At 44.0% G+C, this 26211-nt stretch overlaps 1 protein-coding gene across 1 annotated transcript in view; it reads right to left on the bottom strand.

Annotated features, from left to right (window-relative positions):
* The window catches only part of LOC121167665 (cytochrome P450 4X1-like), a 36054-nt gene extending 12750 nt beyond the window's left edge, over positions 1-23304 (bottom strand). Inside the window, exons 1-8 of the mRNA XM_040997215.1 lie at positions 23131-23304; positions 14694-14835; positions 12861-12905; positions 8432-8559; positions 6509-6636; positions 6269-6423; positions 4337-4443; positions 3285-3475 (exon numbers count right to left, since the gene is read on the bottom strand). Of these exons, the coding sequence (XP_040853149.1) occupies positions 3285-3475; positions 4337-4443; positions 6269-6423; positions 6509-6636; positions 8432-8559; positions 12861-12905; positions 14694-14835; positions 23131-23304 (1070 nt within the window). The remainder of the gene's footprint in view (positions 1-3284; positions 3476-4336; positions 4444-6268; positions 6424-6508; positions 6637-8431; positions 8560-12860; positions 12906-14693; positions 14836-23130) is intronic.
* Positions 23305-26211: the final 2907 nt, after the last annotated feature.

Genomic DNA, 26211 nt, shown 5'->3' with positions numbered 1-26211 from the left:
GAGTATGATTCTTTTGCAAAAGACACAGGATAAACTGAGGCTCTCTTGACACATTATTGTCTGCCTTTTCAGCTTCCATGTGTGCACATCTGCTGGCACTATGGTTACAAAGGCACCAGGGAGGTGGGTCTCAGGACAGGGCGTCTCATGCCTGTATCCCTGATGCCACCCACGGTGTACGCTTGGTGAGCTGTCTGGGGGTGGCCAGTGAGCCATTTGGTGCCAGGCTCCTCCTGCTGGCCACCCGTCTGGGTCCTTTGGGGTTTTGGTTCTTTAAATCGCTGCTTAGGTCGCTCCAGGTTGAATCTACTATGCTTCTGGGATGTGAATCAATCCTAAAGATTCCCAATGACAGTAACTCTTCCTTTGAAGAACTTGTAATCACTTAACAATGCTGAGCACCGAACACCAGTTCATGCAAAAGCTAAGGCTCAGGGCTTGTCCAGCAGGATATCCTATTACCTGACATGATGATGGATCAGCAGATGGGTCACATTAGGCAGGGCCATGACATTAACTAGCATACGAGAACCATATCCAGGGGTAGATTCTGTGGGGGATGTGTGGGCCAAACCCTGTGGAAATTCTAGCCCCACTGGTTAGCTCAAGAGTTGGGGTGGTGATGGACTAAGCTAGGTGTGACCAAGGAGCCTGCCATCAATCACAGGTAAAGGAACCCACAACAGTCTGGACTGGTCAAGGCAGCAGCACCCGAATGTGCATCCTGAATAGGGTGTGAGGTGGGCCGGGCTGCAACATTCACCAGCTCATACAAGGCCAAATGGAAGGTCAGACTGCACTGGGCACTGGCCTAAAACCCAATGGCATGTATGAGAACTGGGTCTGGGAGTGGATCAAGTGGAGGAACTTGGGAAACTCCCTTGGCGAGTCATAGCTCCTGCTGGTGAACATGTGGTCCAGACCTGGGGGTCTGACAAGCTGGGCAAAGTAGCTCCAATGGCTGGCTAATGTGTCAATTGGTAATGGAACGGGAGGTATTGGGCAGGACACTGCAAACCTTAGCCTACAAGCGAAACTAGAAATCAGGAGGGAGCACATGTCATGCCGAACTAGGCTCTTGAACCTACTGGTCTGCGTGTGTCAGGGACACTAAGCCACAGTGTCTAAGGCAGAGGCCGGGACAGGTGAGGGGCTGAGCCAAGCTGAGTCAGAGCAACCACTGGCATGCGAGTGATCTATGGCTGGGAACAGGCCAGGTTGGGGAGCTAAGGGGACACCCTAACTGGGTTGAGGTTCCCACCAAGGGGCGTGTGGGCTGGAATGGGGGCTGCGTTCTGATCAGGAAACAGTTGTAGTCTCCCTTGGCACAAGTGTGGACTGGGACTGGAAGCACCAAGCTGGGCCAGACTCCAACACCGTCTGGTGTCCTGGAGGACCAGGGTAGTTTGGGACAGACTAGGCTAGGTCTCAATCCCTACTGAGCCATGTGTGAGCTGTGAGTGGGTATGGACGAGCCATGGCTGGGCTGAAACATGCAACAGCAAGAACTAGTTTGGGTTGAAGTCCAGTCAGGAAAAGCCACTGTTCCTGCTGAGACAGGAGGTGAACTGAGAAGTGCTGGCTCATGGACCCATTGGTATGCGCAAAATCTGGCATTGGGAGAGGTTCTGATGGAGGAGTCTGGGAAACTCCTCTGGCAGGACACAGACCCTGCAGGTAAGCACAAAAAGCATGATAGGAAACAGCCCAGAACAGGCCATGGAAAGTTACCCACGGGCATACATTTGGCATAGGTTGGGGGCAGACCAGGCTGAATCAGTTCATGTCATCCACTGGCAAATCCAAGCACCAGAACAGAGTGTGGGTCGAGCCAGGTTAGGTTGCAACAAAAACCAGGACACAATACGGAATGCCAAGGTGAGGTTGCCTGTACCGGATGTGACCGCAGTGCCCAACCAGCACGTGTGAGAACCAGGAAGGGAGAGGGCAGAACCAGCAGGGGGAATAAGGAGGGATTCTGTTGCTGGACACTACTCCACTGGAGAGTGTGAGCTGGGATGGGGGCAGACCAGGTTAGCAGGGCTACAACACCTGTGGGCCTCATATGGACTAGATCAGGGAAAAGCCAGGCTGGGCTGATTATTCCTACTGGTGCAAACACAATTAGAGTGGGTGAGGATTGGTTGGGCTTTGCTGCAGCATCAGCTGGCAGAGGCTGGCACTGGGGGCTAATTCTGTCAAGTCAAACCACAGAACCACCTGGAGAGTGCATAATCCAGGAGTGAGAGAGACCTGGGAGGGAAATAGTGGGCTCCTCCCTCTTGGGTTACCACTCCCACTGGGAGGGATGGAAAACTAGGATAGGGGCTGGGGTGGCTAGACAGAGAGGTACTCAACAACATCCGTGAGGGCTGGATAGTTGAGCTGGTTAGATGGAACTAAGCTTTAATACCCATTGACATGTATGAGAACCAAATGGAATGTGGGACAGACTGGACTAGTCTGCTACACATACTGGCAAACCAGGGTAGGGGGCGGGCCTGGTGGGGGTTATTGTGGGTTGCTCTGACTAGGTTGCAGCTCCCACTGGTTTATGTGAGGGCCGAGTATATGCTTTGCAGAACCAGGCTGGACTGTAACACCCCTTGGTTCCAGTGGAAGTCGGGGCTCAAAACAGAACCAACCCAGCAATTGCAACTACCAGTTGACTGGGTGATGGACTGTGCTGGGCCCTATATTTGCTAGTACATACAAGAATCTGGTCTGGGAACACCTCAGACAAAGTTTCTTTGGGGATCTCCCCAATCGAAATGCCGGATTCAGAACCCTAACCAAGAAAAGACAGAGGACAGAACAAGTCAATCAACCACCTCAGCTATATGTTGGCAGTGAAATACTGGGCAAATGGAGACTCTATGATGGACTGTGTCAATTAGGAGTCTTCAACGACCTCATCGTGCTTGGAGTGGCGAGATTGGCAGCGATTCATAACTGGTGAACTATCAAAACCACTTGAGCAAGAACCTCAGAGCATGCCCCACATCTGGGACCTGGGGTGGGTGGGAAACTGGGTGGGGCTTCTCCCTCAATATCCCCCTTTACCTCAGATACATGAAGGAAACAATATGGAAATAATAGTCTTACCCACTTTCCTGTAGCCCTTGAACTTTTTTACCCCAATTAACTATGTAAAGATTGTCAAAAATACAATAAAAATCAAAACAAAACAAAACAAAACAAAACAAAACAAAGGCACCAGGGAAAAAGGCTAAAGTAAAACCCTAGTGGAATTAGACAAAAACGCTTAGCGATGTGGATCTCACCAGGTGATGGAAGACCCTTTCCCTAGGATGTTCCTGATCTCCTCCCGGCATCTTTCTTGGTGCTCAGGGTTCCAAGCCAGGCAGTAGAGGAGCCAAGAGAGGCTTGCGGCTGTGGTGCTGTGCCCTGCCAACAGGAATGTGTTCACCTCAGACTGTAGGTCGGCATCTGAGAAGCTGTCTTCACTCTCACTCTGTGATATGTTGTAGAGACACGTGCATGAAGAATTAGTAATAGATTTTTGGGGTTCCAAGCAAAGAATGCTTTAAGACAAATAATGTTTCAAATGAGCTTCAGTTTTAACTCAGTTCAATAAATACACAGGGGAATTTCAAAAAGTTCATGGAGGAGATATTTTGTATGAAAGAACTTGGCATGAATTTTAGGTTTCTGGTACTCAAATAATCTTACCTTCGAATCCAATTTTCCTGTGAACTTTCTGACGGGCCCTTGTGTACACTGAGTTGCACTTTTTGCAGAGCACAGAGGAGAACCAAGGTGAGATAAGAAAAGCAGGCCTTACAAAGAAGTGTCCAGTCGTCAGGATCTGGAACCTTCAAGCTCTCACTTTATGCAATTTCCAAGCACCCTTCATGATTTCACACATTTCCCCCAAACTGTGTACATCTGTTTGATCACCTACAAACCCTGCCAAGTCTTCACCAGTTGCTTCCCAGTGACAGTCACAGAATTTCATCTTTTATCCCAATCTACATGGAGCCAATCCATCAAGTCAAAGTACTATTAAAATTTAATTAGTGTGATTTTTTTTGTATAGCTAGACAGATATTTATTTTAAAGAATTACATGATTTTAAAGATCACATGATTGGGGCACATGTCAAAGTCAAAAGGTTAGAACATTTGGAAATAGTTGCTATCCCAATCCAGAATCCAAATCTGCAGGCAGACTAGCAGGTGGAATTTGACTTCAATTCTTTGGGAAGCAACTAATTATTCTATTTTGCTTTTATCTTCTCACTCTATCCCCACATATCCATGTACCCTCACATTGACTGGCTTTTGGGGTTGATTGTTGAGTTGGTAAGACTCACCTGAGCAGAAAGGATAATATTCAGGAAATCCTGGTACTCCATTTTCTGAGAGCCATCCTGCTTCACCCCCTCCTTGAGGGATATCCTCCTGTCTTGCAGTACCTTTTCTGGGTAGAATAATAGTTCTCTATTACCAAACTGATAGAAAAGTCTGTCAAAGTCAAATAAATGATAACAAAGAAGCCCTGGCTCAAGAGCAGCTGCAAATCTTGTCTGAGTTCTGGAGGACAGGGTAGGTACTAAAATATCTGGTTTTTACAGATGGTTTATTTTCTTATGGAAATGCACAACTTTCAGCCCAAAACTCCAAAGACAAACATGGGAGATGGACAAACATGGGGAAGATTATTTCAGCAGGCAATCTAGTTCTATGAATATGCATTTATATGTAAATGATGAAACATTCTGTTCTTCCCCAGTCTAATATTTTCACAGAGAGGTGTGTTAAAACTTTATTTGAAAGGCAGATTTACAAACAGAATGAGAGACACAGAGAAAGAACTTCCATCCACAGGTTCACTCCCCAAATGGCCACAATGGATCTGAACTGCTCTGAAGTCATGTGTCAGGAGCGTCTTCTGGGTCTCCCACTTGGGTGCTGGGGCCTTAAGACTTGTGCCAACCTCTGCTGGTTTCCCAGACAGATTAGCAGGCAACTGGATTGGAAGAGGAGCAGCTGAGTCTCTAATAGTGCCCATATGGGATGCCAGCCATACAGGTGGAGGCTCAACTTACTACACTAGGCACTGGTCCTGATTAAGTATCAATTAACTGTTTGGTAAGTATTTTGTATGGAGGCATTAATGAAAAACAATGTTGAATTTCTAAGAAAGCTTAATCTATTTCATCTTTTGCATGTATGTTCTGTAAAAAGTATTTTTGAGTTAACTTATTGAATTCATGTCCACATTTACTCTGTATCCATTTTCATTCCTATGTTGCTTATCTTTAGCTTGTCAGTATTACTGAAATTATGATGCACAAAGCCACATGTCTTACATCCTTTGAAATGTTAAATACTCTCTACTCATATTATACTAATAATACTTGTTAACAAAGGACTGGGATAGCAAAAGGTTCTGACAAAACTGTTACTATAATGTAGTAAAATCTCCAAAGGGACAAAAATTGCACTTCATTTGAGCAGTGTCTACACAAAAACTGCTTTAAGAAGAATAATTCTGCGTTGGGGAGTGGACATTAGGGTTACTGATTAAGATTAGTTGGAAGCCTAAATCTCATATCAGAACATGTGAATTTCAGTCTCAGACCTATCCCCTATTTCTGCTTGCTGCTAGTGTATAGTCTGGGCAACACTGGGTGACGGTTCAAGTACTTGGTTTCCTGACATGGAAAACTGATTGAGTCCTTGTCTCTTGCATTCAGCATGGCCAGGCACTGACTATTGAGGGCATTTGGAGAGTGAACCAGCAGATTGAAGATCTCTCTATCTTTTTATGCCTCTGTCAGTCAGTCTCTCAAATAAATGAAATCGTTTGGGTCTAATGTGTGACTTAGCAGTGAAGAGAGTCAACACAGCAGTTGAGATATCTGCATTCCACTTTGGGGTGTCTGAGTTTGAGACTGGCTTTCTGGCCCTGAGTCCATCTTCCTAGTAATGTGAACACTGCTATTCAGGGATGAGGACTCCAATAGTTGAGTTCCTGCCACCCATGTGGGAGACTTGGATTGAATTTTCTATTCCTGCTTTTGCACTCTCCAGACTCCAATGCAGATATTTGTGGGAAGTGAACCAGTAAATGAACACTTTATCTCTATCTTTCTGTTTTTCTTTCTCTCCGCCTCCAAGGTGAGTAAATCACAAAACCAAGCAGAACAGGATTCTCTATTCACAGTGAGGTTTATCTCTCTCAAGAGTCACAATATAGTCAGATAGTATACAGACTTGGACAACCATTATCCAAGAAATACCTGTGTACTGATTCAGCACTTGGCTTAACTTATGAAAGCGGTATCCCTGAGGACTGAATTTGAAAATTATGTCATGGTGATGTAGGAAATTATACAAACGGTGAAATGTTATTTTTCCCATTTCGAGTATTGCTTTTAGATAAGGATCACAGGTACTAGAAGAGAAAGATGGGACAGTATGTTAATAATTGATCTAGACACTGTTAAACAAATATATCTTTTTGCTCTTCCGTCACTGACCTGTTTATCTGGCAGTTGGTCTTCTGGCTAAAAGCACATTTCATGATTATGTCCAGGGCCATCAAGCTGATGTGCTCATATACCTCCAAGGTCGTGTCCTGAGCACTGCAAATCTTCTCCCACTTGCCCTGACATGGGAGGTCAAGATCAATATCAACACCATAAACATCATCAGTCTGTCTGGAGGTGGGGATACTTCCCAGACTCTGCACTTAGGACTCGAGAGAGACAAGCTTGACCTCACAGAAACCAAAGTTCAGGTGAATAAATAGCACACTGATCTGGGGCATGCACTCAGCTGAATGACAGAGAACATGGAACAAGCTGCGCATCTGGTAAATGGCTGGTGTAAAGATCTGTGGCCTTTGGGTAATATCAACCCTGTCCATAAAACAGATCTTCTGTGATTCAAGGGCTATAATTACAAGAGGTTCCCCAAGAGTTTCTCTCATTTTCAGTCCCCAAATTGGCAGATATACAACATTGCTCTCAACCACCACAACCGTGTTAAAACTTGGGATATTTTAAAATGTGTTTTAGATTCATTTTAGCAGAAGAAAAGCTGGAAGGAGAAGCAGCTACAGGGAGCTAGTTCCTAGCTGGTCACACTGTGTCCAGTTAACTTGTGCATCCACAGAGAACTAGTCACTTGGTATTTTCTAAAATATTTGGCTTGACTTTTAGAAACTCACAAAGTCTCCAGTTGGACTGTACTTGCTATTGTATTTAATTTTCTAAAAATAAAAGTCAATTGAAAAGATGTTTATGTTGAGGTCAACCTATGTCTGTTGCACATTTGCAGGTGCTAACCTAGAAATTAAGGACTTGGAGACCTCAAATGAAAAGCAAAGGATTGTAAAAACATTTATCTAAGGAGGCATTGTTCACTCCAGTAACTTGCATCTGATCAGACAGGTAATTTTACTGAGCACAAAAGGTGAATTTAAAATAAATAAAAGCAATGTTGTCTTGAAACACTCTAGAACCTTCAGTGAAGGGAGCATCTATGAGAGCAATCTCAAGGAAATGCAAGAGTGGGAATGAGGGGAACACACATGGCTCCTGGACAGGCTGGTAGAACTGACACACAGTCCCTGGCAGATTTTAAGTGTGTTGAACACTGAACAGTACCGGGCCTGGAGGAAGATGTTTGCCTCCCTTCCAGCATCTGCATCCTGGTCTCTAGGGCTTAGCCCACACAGCTCACACAGATAGTGTCACCATAATCTTGTGGACTTCAGGTTAAGTTCGGATGAGAGCTTGGCTAAGAACCCAACCAAAGAACTGGTCACAGTGCTTCCTCTGAGGAAAGGGGCACATTTCTGGAGGAGAAGAACTTTGGGCTTATTTGTAGTGTTTTGAGTGTTTACAGTAGACCTATTAATGGACTGCTTGTTTTTTAAAATAAATACAACTTTAAAATTTAAATATTTGTACAAGCAGAGCTTTGGATAAAGTCAAATTACAAATCAGAGATAATCTATGGGGGTGTTTCTCCACAGCCTCTGCTGGTCCATTTTGGTCCTGGGGAAAATCCTTTCCAGCTCCCAAGTCTTCCTTCCTGCAGACTCACTCTGCTTAGAATTCCTATATCTACAGATTCAAGTTCAGCCTGCAGTTTCTGTGAAGGTTGGCGTCCTCTGGAATTTGAAGCTACAGTGGTTCTTCCTAGGCTGTTTGCCTCTCATCTGCGGCACTGTCTGGTTTATTACCATAGGATCTCAAAATATAGATTTTAAATATCTTGTTTTAACCTCCCCAAGAAAGTAGCAAAGGCTTACCATAGACACATAGACAATGGATAATTCTACATTGATTAATTCATGCAAATTGATGCTTGATTCCTGCTATCTATTAAATGTATGTCTCTAATGATCCCCACTAGCAGTATTTTGCACCACATCAACACTTTCTTTCACTTACCAGCATTGTGTTCACAGAGTAAGCCATCACCTCAATGTATGTTTTCAGGATGTCAAGGTGGAATCCTGGAGTCAGTAGGCGACGATGCTGGAACCACTTGGGTCCATCCAGATTGACCAGTCCTTTTCCTTGAGAGATAGAAGGTACAAAACCTTTTGCCATGTATTAGGTGAGATGAAGAAGGAGTGATGTGGAAGAGACAGATGGATGACTGGGACCCAGAGTTAGTGCTCACTAGAAAAGCAATGCATTGCTGATATCTTAAATTGGGGGTGAGTTTCTATTCTTTTTTTAATTTTTAAAAGATTTATTTATTTTTATTACAAAGTCAGATATACAGAGAGGAGGAGAGACAGAGAGGAAGATCTTCTGTCCGATGATTCACTCCCCAAGTGAGCACAACGGCCAGTGCTGTGCCAATCTGGAGCCAGGAGCCAGGAACCTCCTCCAGGTCTCCCACACGGGTGCAGGGTTCCAAGGCTTTGGGCTGTCCTCCACTGCTTTCCCAGGCCACAAGCAGGGAGCCGGATGGGAAGTGGAGCTGCCGGGATTAGAACCGGCGCCCTTATGGGATCCTGGTGCATTCAAGGCGAGGATTTTTCTTTTTTTTCTTGAGAAGCAAATGGATTTTATTCTGGTCAAATTCTCAAGGTTACTGGCTATTAGAATTTAATCTTGTAGGTGACCTATAATTTAATTCTAAGGTTTACAATACAGTGTATTTGTTACACAATGTCCAGATTTTTTTTTTTTTTTACTGCATTTGGATATAACATTGCAGAAATTTTAGTTCTAAGATATAAAATGATTTAAATGGAACACTACTTCAGCTCCACCCAGAAGGGATACTGAATGGATTTTTCTTTTGTGTGTGGATTTTCTAAGATGTTTTATTTCTTATACCGTTTCCAGGTGGACAAGCCATGCGCTAACGCCTCGTGTTCTCACTTTCATCACCCCATTCCTCAGGTGGACATAGACTTGGATGTCACTCCATCTTTTCTTTTGTTTATACAAAAGCCTTCCCTGAATCATCTATTTTCAACTCGGCTCATGGTTTGAATTTACAGTTATAGGATTTGAGGGGGTGGAGGGAAAGAGACAAAGACTTAGTGGTCTTCTTTAAAAAAAGAGAGAGAGAGAATAAAGAAATAGCAATTCTTTGATGGAAATGAGAAAAGTTGACAAGTATGGAATGGACACACCTCCACTGGGATTTTCCAGCAAGGTGAGTTCTTTTTAGCTCAAGGCCACCCCATCGGGCCCGAGTTTCTATTCTTGTGAGATTTTTCAAGCATGATAAGTTTAAACATCTAGCAAGATTAGAAGATACCAACTATTAGCATATAGTAATTGAGAAGGGTACTTAATCTTTTTGAGACTTGGTTGTCTCAACAAAAAAGTATGATAATAAATACCTGCTTTGTCATATTGCTGTGTACAGTATATGAAGGTGCATAATAAAGTACCCCATAAAAATACCATCAGTATTCATCTCCTTTCCACTCCAAACCATCCCATTAGCTATGCTGTACACATGGATGCTCAAGGAACCAGAGAACAGTGTCTACCCTTCCTGTCATTCCCTCCTGAGTCCTGCTTTGTGAATGGTACAAAGTAGAAATATGGATCATGGCTAATGTTGCACAATCTTTTACTGAAAGGCTAGTCATTAAATATTTGGTTTTCAAGGACTTTACACTGCTGGCAGCATTCTCAGGGTGCTAGGTTCATGATGAATGGTCTGGTGCTGGTGCAATGATTGAACCATAGTCTAAGTGCTGAAACAGGTATTTCACTTAATCTTCACTATGGCCTAGAGATGTGCTTCTCATCTTCATTTTCAAAGATGAGGAAAATCTGGGCAGGGCCAAGCAAACCACTACTGACAAGGAAGAGCAAAAAATCAGGATGGAGCACAGGTCATGTCCAACTGGGCTTTGGCCACAGCAGTGAAGGCAAAGGCTGAGACATTGAGTGGCTAAGCCAACTGAGTCAGAGCATCCCCTGCCACTATAGTAATCTAGGATTGGGAATAGACTCAGTGGGGAGCTGTGAGAGTACACTTTTGCTGTGCTGGGGTTCCTATGGGAGAGTGTGAGGCTGTAGTGGGGGCCGTGCTCTGGTCTGGATATGTCTGCAATCTCCCTTGGCACAAGTGTGCATTGGGTCTGGGTGCACTGAGTCAGGCTAGACAGCAGCACCATGTGGTGCTCTGCAGAACCTGGGTAGATGTAGGTCGGACTAGGTTAGGTCTCTGTCTCTACTGCATCACCTGTGAGCAGTGTCTGGGTATGGACAAGCCGTGGCTGGGCTGAATCATTCAACAGTAGGAACTGGAATAGACTGAAGGCCAGCAAGGAGGGCTGGCCCATGGAATCACTAGGATGTGCAAGACCTGACATAGGGAGAGGTTCTGATGGAGGAGCATGGGAAACTCCTCCGTATCGACACAGTCCCTGAAGGTGAGCACAAGAACCATGATAGGGGAAAACCCAGAACAGGCCAGAGACAGATACCCACTGGCATACATATGGCATAGGTTGGGGGCAGACCAGACTGAACCTGTTTACATCACCTGCTGGCGAATCCAAGCACCAGAATAGAGTGTTGGTTGGGCCAGGTTCGGCTGCGACACAAACCAGTGCACATTATGGAATGCCAAGGTGAGGTTGCCTATACCAGATGTGGCTGCAGTGCCCAACCAGCACACATGAGAACCAGGGAGGGAGGGGACAAAGCCGGCAGGGGGAATGTGGGCTCCCCTGCTGGACAACCACTCCCACTGGAGAGCATGAGTTGGGATGGGGGCAGATCAGACCAGGCAGGGCTACAACACCTGTGGGCCTCATGTGAGCTAGATCAGGGAAAAGCCAGGTTGGGCTGACTGTTCTGACTGGAACAAGCAAAAATTAGTGTGGGTGAGGGTTGGTTGGGCTTTGCTGCAGCATCAGCTGGCAGAGGCTGGCACTGGGGGTTAAATCTGTCAAGTTAAACTCCAGAACCACCTGGAGAGTGCATAATCTGGAAGTTAGAATGGCCTAGTAGGGAAATAGTGAGCACCTCCCTCCTAGGTTACCAATCCCACTGGAAAGCACAAAAACTAGGACATGGGCAGGGGTGGCTAGACAGAAAGGCACCTGCCAGTATGTGTGTGGGCTGGATAATAGGGTTGGTTGGGTTGAACTAGGTTTCAATGCCCATTGACATATATGAGAGCTAAATGGGATGTGGGACAGACTGAACAAGTCTGCGGTACATACTGGCATGCATGGGAACCAGGGTAGGGGGCAGGCCTGTGGGGAATTATGGGGAGTTGCCCCAACTAGGCTGCAGTTCCCACTGGTTTGCGTGAGGGTTGAGTATGAAGTGGGCAGGATTGGGCTGGACTGCAACATCCATCAGTTCACATGGAAGACAGGGCTGGAAACAGAACTGACCCAGCAATTGCAATGACCAGGATGTGCATAAGCTGATTGGGATGATGAACAGTGTCGGACCCTGTACTGACAAACTCACACAAGAATCAGGTCTGGGATCATCTCCGATGAAATTTCTTTGGAGATCCCTCCAACTGAACTGCTGATCTCAGAACCCCAACCATGAAGAGATTATGTCAGCCAGTGGATTCTGAAGAGATTTCATTGTGCTTGGAATGGTGAGATTGGCAGCAATTCAGAACTGTTGAACTATCAAAACTGCTTGAGCAGGACCCTCAGAGCATGCCTCACATCAGGGATCTGGGATGGGTGGGAGGCTGGGTGGAGCTTTTCCCTTTGTTTCTCCCCTGACCCCAGATACAGGGAAAAAATGATGATATTAGTGTGGAAACAATGGTATTACTCACTTTCCTGTAGCCCTTGACCCTTTGTATCCTATTCAACTAAGTAAGATTATTTTTTTTTAAATGAAACTCAGAAAGATAAAATGACTTCTTCAAGATCACATTCAACTAGCCCGTCGGGTGTGGGCAGGATGGAAATTTAAGTGGTTCTGAACCCAACATGTACATTCTTTCATTTAATTCCTTTCTTTTCTACCATAAATTCCAATTACATGGCTAAGAAGCTTAATTATTCATAGTTCATTACCAAGCTGTACTGTAGAACAAAACTGTACTCATTGTTATGTGGAAATAAAGGAACTTCAGAAGAATAAGCAGGCGAGACTGTCACTGAAAAGGGCATACTCACATATTAGCTGCCTGCAGAATGGGACCTTACAGGCAGAAATGAATTAGAAGCTTTCAGGAACTTGTTTTGACCTTAAAGCTCTCTTCTGTCCTTTTTTCTCTCAAACCCACATAAGGTCCAGGACAGCTGTACCTTACTCCTAATGAATTCAGATTTGAGTGTCTTTGGAATGCTGGATTATGAAAAAGGAATTTCAAGGGAGAGTGGGTCAAACTTTTCATTTTACACATACATACCAAGACATGGAGTCATGAACTTGGATAGGTACTGGGATTTGAGATCTGCAGAATTAAGCAAAGGAAACAAAAGACAAAATGCAAGTTATCAGCTAAAGTTGGTAAAGGGCTTCTTTACTCACCTGCACTCAGCACAAAGTGTGAGCAAAAGGGAAGCCGAAGTTCAGTGCCCACCCCCCATCCAACCCTTCCTCTCCCAGGTCCCCATCCAGGCACCAGAAAGCAGCAATCCTCAGGAGGCAACCAGATACACTACCTGGATTCTTCACCTCCTCTAGCAGAAACAGAGATTGCGTGAAGGTTGCAAATTTTTTAGAATACAAATTGGGACAGCATATATCTGCTTTGGAAGGCAGATAAATTATTAGGGCAGGGGCTGGAAGACATCAGAGAATGAAGCAAGAATAACTATTGGTTTCCTTCTAACATGGAAGTATTTTTCAGTTCTTGCCCTTAAGTAGTCCTCTCAAGATCAGATTGAATGCCTGGGAAATATGGGAACCCAGGGAAAAGTTGTTTGCTTTTGTTAGTTTTTATTAAGGGGATGGAGATGATGCTGGAGGGAAGAAGATTTAAGAACATGAGGCTGGGGCCTGGAATGATAGCCTAGTCCCAAATTCTTGCCTTGCATCTGCCGGGATCCCATACAGACACCGGTTTGTGTCCCAGCTGCTCCACTTCCCATCCAGCTCCCTGCCTGTGACCTAGGAAAGCAGTACAGGATGGCCCAAAGCCTCAGGACACTGTTCCTGCATGAGAGACCTGAAGGAATTCCTCCAGGTCTCAAGCTCCTGGCTTCAGATCAGCTCAGCTCTGACCATTGCGTCCAGTTGGGGAGTGAAGCAATGGACATAATATCTTCCTCTCTTCTCTCCTTCTCTCTGTATATCTGCTTTTCCAATAAAAATAAATAAATCTTAAAAAAAGAATGTGAGGCCTTTGGTTTGCAAAGTTGACAGAGCAAAAACTGGATGTTTTGGTTTTGTGCTGTGAAATAATCCATGAACCTTGAGAAAGGACTAGGCTGGGGAAATAGGTGACTCCTCTTCACAAAGGGAATGTATTGAAAAAATAGGCAGAAACAAAAAATAAAACTTGAATGGCAACCAAAAGATTGAACTGTGAATGAATATCTAGCATTCAGATCGATCTACCAAAGCCTCAGAGACACAACTCCTTCTGCTGTGTCCTGAGGACTAAGGCTCAAGACAGGGCCTGGAGGCAGGAAGTGCTGCTAACACTGAGGCAAAGGAAGTCCCTGGGCATTCTGGGAATACCAGCTGGGCTTTAACACATGCCAGCACAAATGGCCCTAGAATCTGAAAGTAATCGAAGTGTTGGGGGAGAAGATGGGAGTCACTTCAGTGTGTGGAGGAAATCTCTCTCCTGTCAGTGAGTGCACCAGGGTCTCTTGGAGGCCAGAGAGTAAGTCCTTATGATGGAACCCTGCCTGCAAATGGTGCACATCTCACTCCTGTGAGATGTGCTCCATTTCTTTCTTTTCTTTTTTAAAGATTTATTTATTTTTATTACAAAGTCAGATATACAGAGAGGAAGATCTTCCATATGGTGATTCACACTCCCCAAGTGAGCGCAACAGCCGGTGCTGTGCAGATCCGAAGCTAGGAACCAGGAACTTCCTTCAGGTCTCCCACGCGGGTGCAGGATCATTGGACCATCCTCCACTGCTTTCCCAGGCCACAAGCAGGGAGCTGGATGGGAAGTGGATTGGCCAGGATTAGAACTGGAGCCCATATGGGATCCTGGCGCATTCAAGGCGAGGACTTTAGCCACTAGGCCACGCTGCCGGGCCCGATTTGCTCCCTTTCTTACCTGTTCTGCTCAGAAATGTCTTTGCATAGTCTGGGTCATAGATCAAGAAAAATGCCTGAAAGGGTCCAACCCAACAAGGGAAAGCACGGGGATAATTTTCAACAAACTCTTCCAGCTTCTCCATTTTATTGTCCTGAAGAAACTGTGATGAAAAAAAGTAAAAGAAGTTAGAAAACCAGCCAAGCAGGACCTCTCCTCTCTCATAGACACCAGCTGGGTGAAAAGCCTGCTTGAGGCGCCACTGGCAGGGGAACCTGGATGCTAATCTGGAAGTGGAACTGTTTTCTCTGGAATTTCAAATTCCAGGGCATGATTTTTTAGGAAAGTTTAGTGTATATATCCTCCAAGGTAAATATTTGTTGCACTTCCAGACCAAGTTACTTACAGTAACAGCTCTTCTAACATTCTCTCTCCCACCTGCTAACATCACACATGTTGGGTTGGAAGTGGGATCAAAAGGATGGAAACTCGCTATTTGGGAGGCCACTGTCGATATTTGGTATCCTAAACACAGCCTACCATCTAACTCACCATTCCTTCTCCCTGTTACTCTATATTTTCTTTACTGATTGTTAAGACCTAGGAGCTAACTTCTCTTTTAAAAATTTAAAAAAAAACTATTATTATTTTATGACACAGTTCCATAGGCTCTGGGATTTCCCTTACCTCCTCTCCAAATTCCCTCCTCTCCCCACTTATTTTATTACACCACTACAATAGTATAGTTCTTCATAAACAGTCATAAGTCTATCAGTGTGGGTATGGATAATGGCAGAGCCAAGCATCCTATTGTCAAGATACAATGAACAATTTCATTGGGAGTTCATCTTTGATCTGGAAGTAGAGATGCATACTGCATTGTATCCTTATATCTGGATATGATAGTCTCCATTACACAGTTACTATATATCTCTTAAATGAAAAGCCACAAAACAAAATCAACAACAGGAAGAAAAAAAGAAAACTTGTAACGGCATGAGTTAAATAACATGCTACTGAAGAATGAAAAGAAAATTAAGAATCTTCTTGAAGAAAATGCTATTGTATGATCTATGAGTCAGTGAAGAAATCAATCAGAAAAATTGTTTTGAAGAAATGAAGATAAAAACAAAAACATCAATTTCCATGAAATATAGTTACCACTGGACTTTGTTGGTGAAATGTGTCTTTTGTAGGCAAAAATCAGATGGATTTTGTTTTTTAATCTGGTCTACTAATCTATGACATTTGATTGATGAGTTTAAGCCATTTACATTCAGGGGTAATATGAATAGGTGGTAATTTGGTCCTGTCATTTTGGTAATGGGTTGTTCATTGATTTAGTCTTCTGTTGCTATTTCACTGGGATGCTTTTCACATTTGCCTTTGCTTTTGGTGGATTTTTTTTGTCCTTTGGTGAATACCTTTTGTCCATCAAGAGAACATCTTTAAGTCTCATTTTTAGGGCAGGTTTGGAAGAGGCTTATTCTTTTAACTTTACTGTGAAAGAATTTTCTTTTTATTTAAAAGACAAAGAAAATCTTTGCTGGGTAAGTTTCTCTGGGCTGAAATTTTTTTACTTTTAGAATCTGGAATATGTTGTTCCATTCTTTTCTGGTCTGTAGAATTTCCTGTGAAAGATCAACTGTGAGTCTGATTGCCATTCCTCTGTATGTCAACTGATTTTCTTTCATGTGCACATTCAAGGATCTATTATTTATTTTCAACTGAAGACAGCTTGATTATCATGTGTCATGGTGAAGATCACTTTTGGTCAACCCTGTTGGGAGTTCTGTGGCCCTCCTGGATATTGTTTCCCAATTCTTTCTCCAGATTATGGAAGTTTTCCTTTATTATTTCATTAAATACATTTTTAAACACAGCTTCTCTTTCTGCACCTTCTGGGACTGCCATAACTCTTATATTTGACCTTTTAATAGTATCTTTCAATTCTTGAATACTTTTCTTAGTTTGACCCAGGTTTGCTTCCAGCTTTTGATTGTTTCTTCATTGTGACTAGAAATATCTTCAAATTCTGAGATTCTTTCTCCTGCCTCCTTCATCCCATTATTGAGATTTTCCACTGAATTTTTGATTTGTGCTATTGCATCCTTCATTTCCAATAATCCTTTTGATTTTGTTTCAATGTTGCTATGTTCTGTGTGACATACTCATTCAGTTCCTGCATGTGCTTCTATGTTTACAAGAAGCTTTATAACATGTGTTTTGAATTCTTTATCCCCCATTTTTTCATGTATTTCTCAGTTATCCCTGATGATGGCAGAAGCTTTTGCTCCTATGCATGGGGGTCTTCAGTAATATTCATTGCGTCTTTGTCTCTTCTTTTGCTCTTGGGTTATTGTACTTCTGGCTGGCAGAATTCTTCTAAGTAGGGTAGGTTTCTAAGCTGTCTCATTCATAGGTCTACAATTCAGTTTTACTTATTGTGGTTGGTACATGGCTCTTTGTTTGCAGTCACTTGTGCACTCCCTCCAGTGAGTTTCAGATATGGGTTCTTATGTTACACTTCCACCATGGTCTCTGATGAGCATCTGGCTCACCACTCTCCACTGCCTGTGATCCCATGTTAAAGCTTTATCATTGATGAACAGCCTCTCTCCAACTTCCTGTTTGAAGAGTTCCCAGGATTAGGGAGACACCAGGTGTCCTAAATAGCTAGGTTGTTGGTGGTGCTGATCTTGCTAGAACCTGCTGACCATTAGGTCTGAGGACCACCCACGCCTATTTTGACCTATACTGTTCCAAAGCTGGTATTCTTTTCCTTGTGGGACTAGTGCAATGCAGTAAGCTCAGTGAGTTTGCTCTCACCTCAGCACATGCACAGCTCACTGTTGTCGCTGCAGTCTCTTAGCTTTTGCCACAGTGCAGTGTACCCCTACTGGGGTACACTAAAGCTAGTGCTGGGGGCCTACCTGGCAGGGCTAGACCACAGTACCCACTTTTGAGTGCTGGAAAGGGGGATGGATCACTTTAGGCTTTGTCATGACACTAACCAACATGTGAGAAAACCAGGTCTTGGGCCAGATCTTGTAGGGAATGTGGGTTCATTCCTGTGGGACTTTAATATTTGCTAAACTGCTCAGGAGCTGGGAGTGGGAAGGGTTAAGCTAGGCGTGACCAGGGAACTCATAAATTCTCATGGGTACGGGTGTTGAATACAACAGCCTAGGCTGGTCTAGGCTATAGCACCCACAGGTGTACCCAAGAATTGGGTGTGGGGCTGGCTGGGCTGTACCATCTACCAACACACAGAGGTTGAAATGGAGACAGCAGACTACATTGGGTTTGGGCCTAACACCAACTGGCATGAGTGAGATCTGGATTTGGGAGTGGGTTTGGTGAGGGAATTTAGGGAACTCCTCTGGTGGGTCATAGCTCCTGTTGGTGTGCATATGAGTCAGGCCTGGGTATTCATCAGGCCAGGCAAGGCAGCCCCACTTGTTGTCCAAAATGTGGGCTGGTTCATGGGGGGAGGGGTCAAAGACAGGGCAGGGCCAGGCCAAACCTTAGCATACTGGCATATGCAGGAGCCAGAATGGGATGTAGGCCATTCCAACCTAGACTATCACACCTTGCAGGGCAGACTGAACAGAGCAAGGTTGCAGCACCAGAAGGAGCTGGGACTGAATGCAGGCTGACAAGGCCAATCTGCAGTATCTGAAGGCAAAGCCAAGATGGGGGATGGGTTAGAGCAACCACCAGCATGCACAAGATCTGTGGCTGGGAGCAGGCTTTATCAGGGAGCCAAGAGGACACCCTGCCTGGGTTGTGGCTCCCACTGGTGAGTGTAATAACAAGAACAGGAGAGAGATACAGGTTGGACATGGCTGCAGCATTCCTCAACACAGATGTAGACAGGGTCTTGGGTGTGCCAGACTGTGCTAGACTCCAGCACCCGCTGGTATTCACAGGAGCTAGTGCAGGTATAGGATGGGCTGGGCTAGGTTTCAGCACCTGCTGAACCATACGAGTGTGTGGGTCAAGCAAGGCTGGGCTGTAGCACTCAATGGTAAGAGCCAGAATGAGTATGCACTGGTTGGGCAAGGTTGCTGAACTTGTTAAGACAGGAGGTGGGCCAACTCAGGCTAGGATAGGCACTCATTGGTATGCGTGAGATCTGTCACTGGGAGATCTATTAGAGCTGTTTGGGGGACTCCTTTGTCAGAATGCAGTCCCTGCAGGTGAGTGAAAGAACCAAGGTTGGGAGCAGCCCAGACCAGGTCAGATTATAGTACTAGCCACATATGTGTGGGTCAGGTCTGGGGACAGGCTCACTGGCACTCACTGGTAGATATGAGAACCAGGATGGGGTGCAGGCCAGGCCAGGTCAGATCACAACACCAGCCAGTTCACATCACTGTTGGGATTGCATGGCTGGCTGGGCTGGATTAGGCTGCAGCATCTGCTGCATTGGACTGAAATAGCTGAACCCAGCTGCAACACAGACTAGTGAATTCTGAGGTGAGGCCGGCTGTGCCTGACTGGGCCACAGCCCATGTAAGACCTGGGGCTTAGGGGTTAGCCTGGTAGGCGAGCTGTAGGGGCTCCACTGCTGGGCTCCTCGCCCAATGATGACCATGAGAGCTGGGATTGGGGGCAGACCAGGCTGGGCAGCACTACAACACATGTTGGCCTGCACGTGAGCTTGGTTGTAAGGGAACCAGCCTGAGCTAAGTGACTGTAACCATTGGGGCATTCAGAAGAAAGGTTGTTGCAGGCTGGTCTGATTTTGCTGTAGCATCAGTTATCAAGTGTCAGGAATGGGGTCACATCCTTCAGGATAGACTGCAGAACCACCTGACAAGTGCAAGATAGGGAACTTAAAGTGAATCTACTAGGGAAATTGTGGGTACTCCTCTGAGGCTGCAACCCTTACTGCTGATCAAGAGAACCAGGGCAGGGGTGGGCTTGGCTGGATAGGTGGCAGCACCCACTGACATAAGTGTGGGCTGAGTAGTGGGCTGGTTAGTCTGAGCTAGGCTGCAGCACCCATTGATGGGTATGAGGGCTGAATGGGATGTGGGACAGACTGGACCACCTTGCTGCAAGTATCAGTAGGAGCCAAGGCTGGGGATGAGTCTTATGGGGGGTTTCTGGGGTTCGCTCTGACTAGGGTGCTGTTCCCTCTGGTGTGTTGTGGGCAGGAATGGGCTGGGCCACTGCATCCATGCCTCTGCATCTGCATGATCAATCTCCACTAGACACCAGCCTACCAGGCTCCCTGAATCTGAACTATAACCTCCAAATTGCATCTGTTCTTTCCCAAGATGTTTTCTCAGGGATTTTAAAGCAACAAAAAGAGAAAAAGTATAGAAAATTGGTACTGAATTGGTAAGTCTTTAGCATGAATGGTGCTTAACGATCTGGAGGAGACTCTGGAGTTGGTTTAGAGAGTTTTGAGGAGTTTAGAGGAGCTAGGGTTGCTATGTTGTGAGATGCCTTCTGATTTAGATGGGTAGCAGCCAGCCGCCAGCCTCTGACTTTCCTACACGCCTATTGCTCCCTTTCAACATGTTCAATAAGCCTAAACCTCAACTCCTTTTTGGAAGTTTGGAACCATCCTGGCTCAAACGACCTGATGTTTAAAGGATGAGTAAAGGTGCCTTAACTGGGATCAGTTTGATTATTTCCAGATCCTGAGAAACCAGGTTCTTCCTGTGTCCAACATAAAATGAAATCCTGCCTCTTAAACAAACTCAGTGCTATACCACCTATCCCACATCTCTTCTGTATTATCATTCAAGGTAATATCTTACACTGCCTGCTTTCATTGTTCAGTTCTGATTTCAAGGGATAGCTGAGAGTTAAGGCTATTATCTTGCAAAGAACCGAGAGCTTCCTAATCCATGGCTGAGCTTTGCAACAGGCAGGGCATGGCAGACACCAAATGGAGTTCCTAGTCGATTGGGAGTCACATGCCCTGCCCTTCTCATTAGAGACCTGAGGCCAAGAAGATGATTTTCATACTAATTCATGTGATTGTGAAGATTGACTTCACTACACTTATGTGTATTAATATAAGAACATCAAAATATCACCTTGTACACTTTAAACATATACAGTGAAAAGTAAACATAAAAGATTGAGAAAGTACCAGAATTTTCAGCAGCTGTTGTGTAAATTAGAGACAATGAAACAAAGTATTCAAAGTTTGGACAGGAAATAATAGCCAAAGTAGACTTTCATATTTAGCCAAACTGCCAATTGAGCTTGAAATGAAAATAAAGACATTTTTAACCATTCAAGAGCTCAAAAACTTTGTCTAAGGTTTGTTCTCTTCCTCTGAAGAAACTATTCATAAATTTGATATGATAAATCAGAACAAAAAGATGTGATATCCAGGAGAGAGAAGAATTGACACAGGGTATCCTTCTTAGGAACTCTTACAACATCTGTGTGTCTGGCCTAAAATGTCATCAGTCTAGATTGGACAGGAACAGAGACCCATGGAAGAATGTATAGGGACTGCTGGGTTAGATAGTATGTTCGAACACTTGGAAATATGATTGAGAAACTTTAGACAGATTTGTCCAAATGTTTAGAAAATTAGTTTAGAAGTAATAGGCATTGAAAAATTAGACAGATGAGAAAATGAGGAAGTTGACAGTATGGGTTGGAGGACAGCTCTATAAGGAAAGGAACAAAATTTCTCAGAAGAAGAAATACAAGTGGCCAATGGGTTTACGAAAAAAATACTCAGGATCATTAGCCATTAGAGAAACGCAAATCAAAACTATAATGAGATATCACCTTAACACTACTGGAATAGCTATTCTTCAAAAAGCAGAATAATACATGCCTCAGACTGTGTGAAGAAATAGAAATTGTTAAATATTGTTCATGAGAAGGTAAATTAGTGAAGCTATTGTGGAAAAATATGGAGATTTCCTAAATAATTGAAATAGACCTGCCATATGACCAAGCAGTTTTACTGCTGTGTATATAAACAAAACCATGAACACACTGTATCAAAAAGATACCTTTACCACCATGGTTATGGCATCACTGCTTATATTAGTCAAATATGAAATGAACCAAGATGTTCATCATTAGATGAATGGATAAAGTGATACACACACAGGTTTAAATTATGGAATGCTATTCAGCTACAAAAAATGAAATTCTATTATTTTCATCAGAGTGGCTATAACTGGAGAGACACTTGTTGAATGAAATAAGCCAGACACAGAAGAACAGGAACCACATATTCTCTTACATATGGGAACTAAATCTTATTTTTTTAAAAAATCGAACAATGAAAACAAAAAGAAATGCTTATATGCATCAGTTTTGCTCCAAATATGTTTTCTCAAAATTTGTTTAAAATCTTTTTGCTATAAATTGTTAAGAATGATATACTATGAGCTATGATTGTTTTAAAGTTCATTGTATATGAGTGAAACACATATCTTTTTATTGATAGTTTATACTTTGCATGTATCCCTGCTGAACCAGTTTTTAAATTCTTATTTGTTAAACTTTCTAATATTAAAAATGTTATCTCACAAGCAAGTAAAAATAAACAAGAAAAAGAAAATGAACAAAATAAAAGAGAACAGTTTAGATTAGCAGTAATCCTAATTAACATAATAAAATACATAAGACTTTATTTTTGTGTTTAATCAAGAAAGTTACTAATGTGGCTACATTGGGATATTGAGAAACGATACATATGTGATTGTCATAACAAGTTCATAAAGCCTACAATTGATGAATTATGCAAATGATACATCATTTTACAAGTAAGGATTTACATGCCAGAAGAAGCAGATAAAATAGTTGGAGGGAATTCCTCATGGGAAGAAGCATTGGGAAATGGGGTAGCGGAAGGATCCTGAAGCAGCTCTGCTGGCAGTCGTGGTCTGTTTGCCAGAGGCTCAAGACTCATGTGTCCCTAGAGCCCAACACCCTTTATCCTGTGTTTTCCTTCTCTTGTGGACTCTGCAGGGCAGGGACCCCCAGCATCCTACTCTATCACATAGCTACCACGAATAAGGAATGAGTAAGGAATCAAGGGTGGGAGTGGATTCAAAGAACAAGAGATAGGAAAAGCTAAGGCTCTTCCTCGCATTACTTAGAATAGCATACAATTTTAGAGTAATACACGTGGAAAGCTTTTTTTTTTTTTTCTTTTTAAATTCAGTTCACACCAGAACGTTCAAGAAACCGCAAGAATCACAGACAGAACTGACCTACACTTGGCTTTCTTTGTCACTACCCAGGCCGTTAAACAGTTCTCCCCAACCCCCACAACATCCTCTGATGACCTCTCCCTGTAGCCCTGTGAGAAAGATCCCAGAAAAGATGCTGCGAGCAGCTGCTGCTTCGATTAGAGGCCTGTGCAGGACCAAGGGTCTCGCAGCACGGCAGGAAGCGGCCACCTCTCTGCCTGCCACCCAGCCCTGCAGTGTCCTCCATCTCCCCTCCCTTCATCTACCTTCTGGTGCCCGTGGAACCAGTGGGCTTGGGGCGCGGGGAAGGGTCGCAGGTCCCGCAGTAGCCGTTGCCTCCGCAGGTAGAGCTTGATGACCTGCAGCAGCCCCAGAGCGAGGCAGAACACGAACGCGAGGTACAAGGGCCGCGCCCAGCGCGTCTCCAGCCAGGCCTCCATAGCCGCCCCGCAGCCTCAGGGCTCCGCAGATCCTGCACCGCAGATCGCTCCCAGCCCCCTGCGCAGGGACACCACCCACAACGCCCGCCCTCCCGGGCCTTTGCAGCTGGCAAAGAGCAAAGAGCAAAGAGCGGCAGGAGGGGTTGTCACGACCCCGGACGGGAGGCAGCTGCGCGTTCCGGCTTTGTAGCTGGCAGTCGTGGCCGCGTGACTGTTTTCAGGCTGTGTGTCACGACCCTCTGACAGTGTGAGAATTCAGGTGCGATACTTTTGAATCAATGCAGAACTTGATTTAGATCTTAACATGCAGCCCAGGCTATCACAAATAAACATTAGGCACAAAAGCCCCCTTTCCCACTCTGAAATGCCGTGAAAAGCCACAGGAGCTGCAGACAAGCAACAGCATGCCGGAAAACGCTTGACAAGTCTCCTGTTGAGGTGCAGCATGAGCAGGTGTCTGCCCCAGCTCAGCTCAGGCTGCCCCGTTGCTTGGACACCCGCTGTGGCACTGGACACGGAATTGGGAGGAGGTAGATAGCAGCAAAAACATTAAATGGAATTCTCTGAGATAGTTGCAGCCAGGTCCTGTAGTGCCAATGATGGATCCCAAAGCAAACTGAACATGGGGATTAACACTTTATTAATTTTCAGGTTGAAACCCAACCCCCATAAGATAAAGGCAGGACCCAACTTCCTGTCAGTCTTCCTTTATCAAAAGAAATTCATTGAGTTAAAGGAGCGATCCAGTTGATCTTACAAGCGTCTAAACACTAGACTTGAAGAGTCATTCGCTCCTTTGTAGATAAGAACCTGTATGGCCAGTAATGTCTGGAGAGCTTCATCTAAGAAAGTCCTGGAGCTCATGTAACTACCACTCAGGCAGCTCCCAGAGGGGCTGGAGCCCACCTGACCATCATACATTCTCTACAGGTCACAACATCATAGATCAATTTGAGGAAAGGTCATGAGCTTCACTGACCAACCAGGAACCTTGCACACACATACCTCTCAGACAAATTTCTGTGCATAAGAACCTTCATCCCTAATGCCTTGGGGAGCGTGGCAATTAAGTAATAGCTGCTGCTTCCTGCTCTGCTTCTTGCCATAAACACCTAATTTCTTCCTTCTTAAAAATGTTAAATTATATTTATTTTTTATTTTTCATGATACAGTTCCATAGGCTCATGGATTTCCCCTCTTACCACCCTATTCCTCCCCACTGTTTCCCCCTATATTATTACAATAGTATGGTCCTTAAACACAAGTTCATCATTCTGCTATTTCAGTGCATCTGTTCATTTTTGTTATAGACAATGCTAGAGAGTCCAGAATCCTATTATCAAGATACACTCAACAATTTCATTGGGATTCCTTTTTTTTTTCAAGAGTACCTGCATACTTGCATACTTCAACGTGTCTCCACTTCCTGGTATGCTAATTTTCATTATATAGTTAATGAGTGAGAATATATGCATATACATGTTTACCTATATATCTATTGATATTATATTTTGTATGAAGATTGCCTTTATCAGAAACAACTTATGGTATTTATGCTTTTGGAATTGGTTTATAGTACTGAGTATGATGGTCTCAAGTTGGGACCATTCTGTGCAAGTGGAAGAACTTAATTCTTAGTGTTCCATGGAGTAGATGTAGCACAGTTTCTTTTTCCATTCCCCTTTTGATGAGTATCTGGGTTGTTTCCATTTCACTGATGTAATATAGGATTGCAGGTCACTTTCTCACATGCAAATTTCATTTCCTTTGGATGTATTCCCAGGAGTGGGATAGCTGGGTCATATGGTAGATTCATTTCACCGGTGCATGCAACTTTTTAAAAAAAGAATTATTAATTTTTTGGGGGAAGGCAGATTTAAAGAGGGAAGGGGAGACAGAAAGATCTTCCATGTGCTGGTTCAGTTCCCAAGTGGCTAAAATGGTTGGAGTTGAGCAGATCCAAAGTCAGGAGCCAGGAGTTTCTTTCAAGTCTCCCACTTAGTGTAGGGTCCCAAGGTCCTTAGTCATGCTCTGCTGTTTTCTTAGGCCACAAACAGGGAGCTGTACAGGGAGTGGGGCAGCCTGGACATGAACTAGAGACTATATGGGATTCTGGCACTTGCAAGGTGGAAGATTAGCCAATCGATCCATTACGCTGGGCCTCTTAGCACTCTCCATACTGACTTCCATAGTGGATGTGTTAGCCTACATTCCCACCAACAGTGAAGTAGAGTGCCTTTCTCCACACATCCACACCAGCAGGTGTTGTTAGTAGAGTTCTGAATTTAGACCAATTTCACTGGAGTTAGGTGGAATGTCAATGTGATTTTTATGATCTCTGTTTTAGCACCAGTATCAGAGTGTTTTGATGATCACTGCTCTATAGTATGTCTTGAGGTCTGGAATTGTAATTCCTCCAGCTTGATTTGCATTCTTCAGAATAGCTTTGGCTATTCGTGGTCTATCATGTTTCCAGATGAACTTCTGTATCTTCTCTATTTCTGAGAAGAATGCTGTTGGGATTTTGATTGGGATTGAGTTGAATCTGTATGTTACTTTTGGTAATATGGATATTTTGATGATATTGATCCTGCCTATCCAGAACAAGGTAAGTTTCTCCATTTTCAATGTCTTCTTATATTTATTTTTATGTTTTACAGTTTTCATCATAGATCTCTTCCACATATTTAATTAGATTAATTCCTAGGTACTTTAGTTTCCTCTCCACCATTTGAAAGGGGACTGTACTTACAATTTCTTTCTCAGCCATGGAATTATTTGTGTACACTAGAGTCATGCTTTTGTGTTCATTAATTTTGTATCCTGCTACCCTGCCAAAGTCTCTTATGAGTTCCAATAGTCTCTTGACTGAGTTTTGTTATGTTACGCTGATGCCTTCATTTATTT

Source organism: Ochotona curzoniae, unplaced genomic scaffold, assembly GCF_017591425.1.
Source record: "Ochotona curzoniae isolate NIBS_2020 unplaced genomic scaffold, NIBS_Ocur_1.0 patch419, whole genome shotgun sequence".
Taxonomy (NCBI): Eukaryota; Metazoa; Chordata; class Mammalia; order Lagomorpha; family Ochotonidae; genus Ochotona; species Ochotona curzoniae.
Note: the sequence above shows the minus strand (reverse complement) of the source record. Positions and strands in the feature narration are given on the sequence as shown.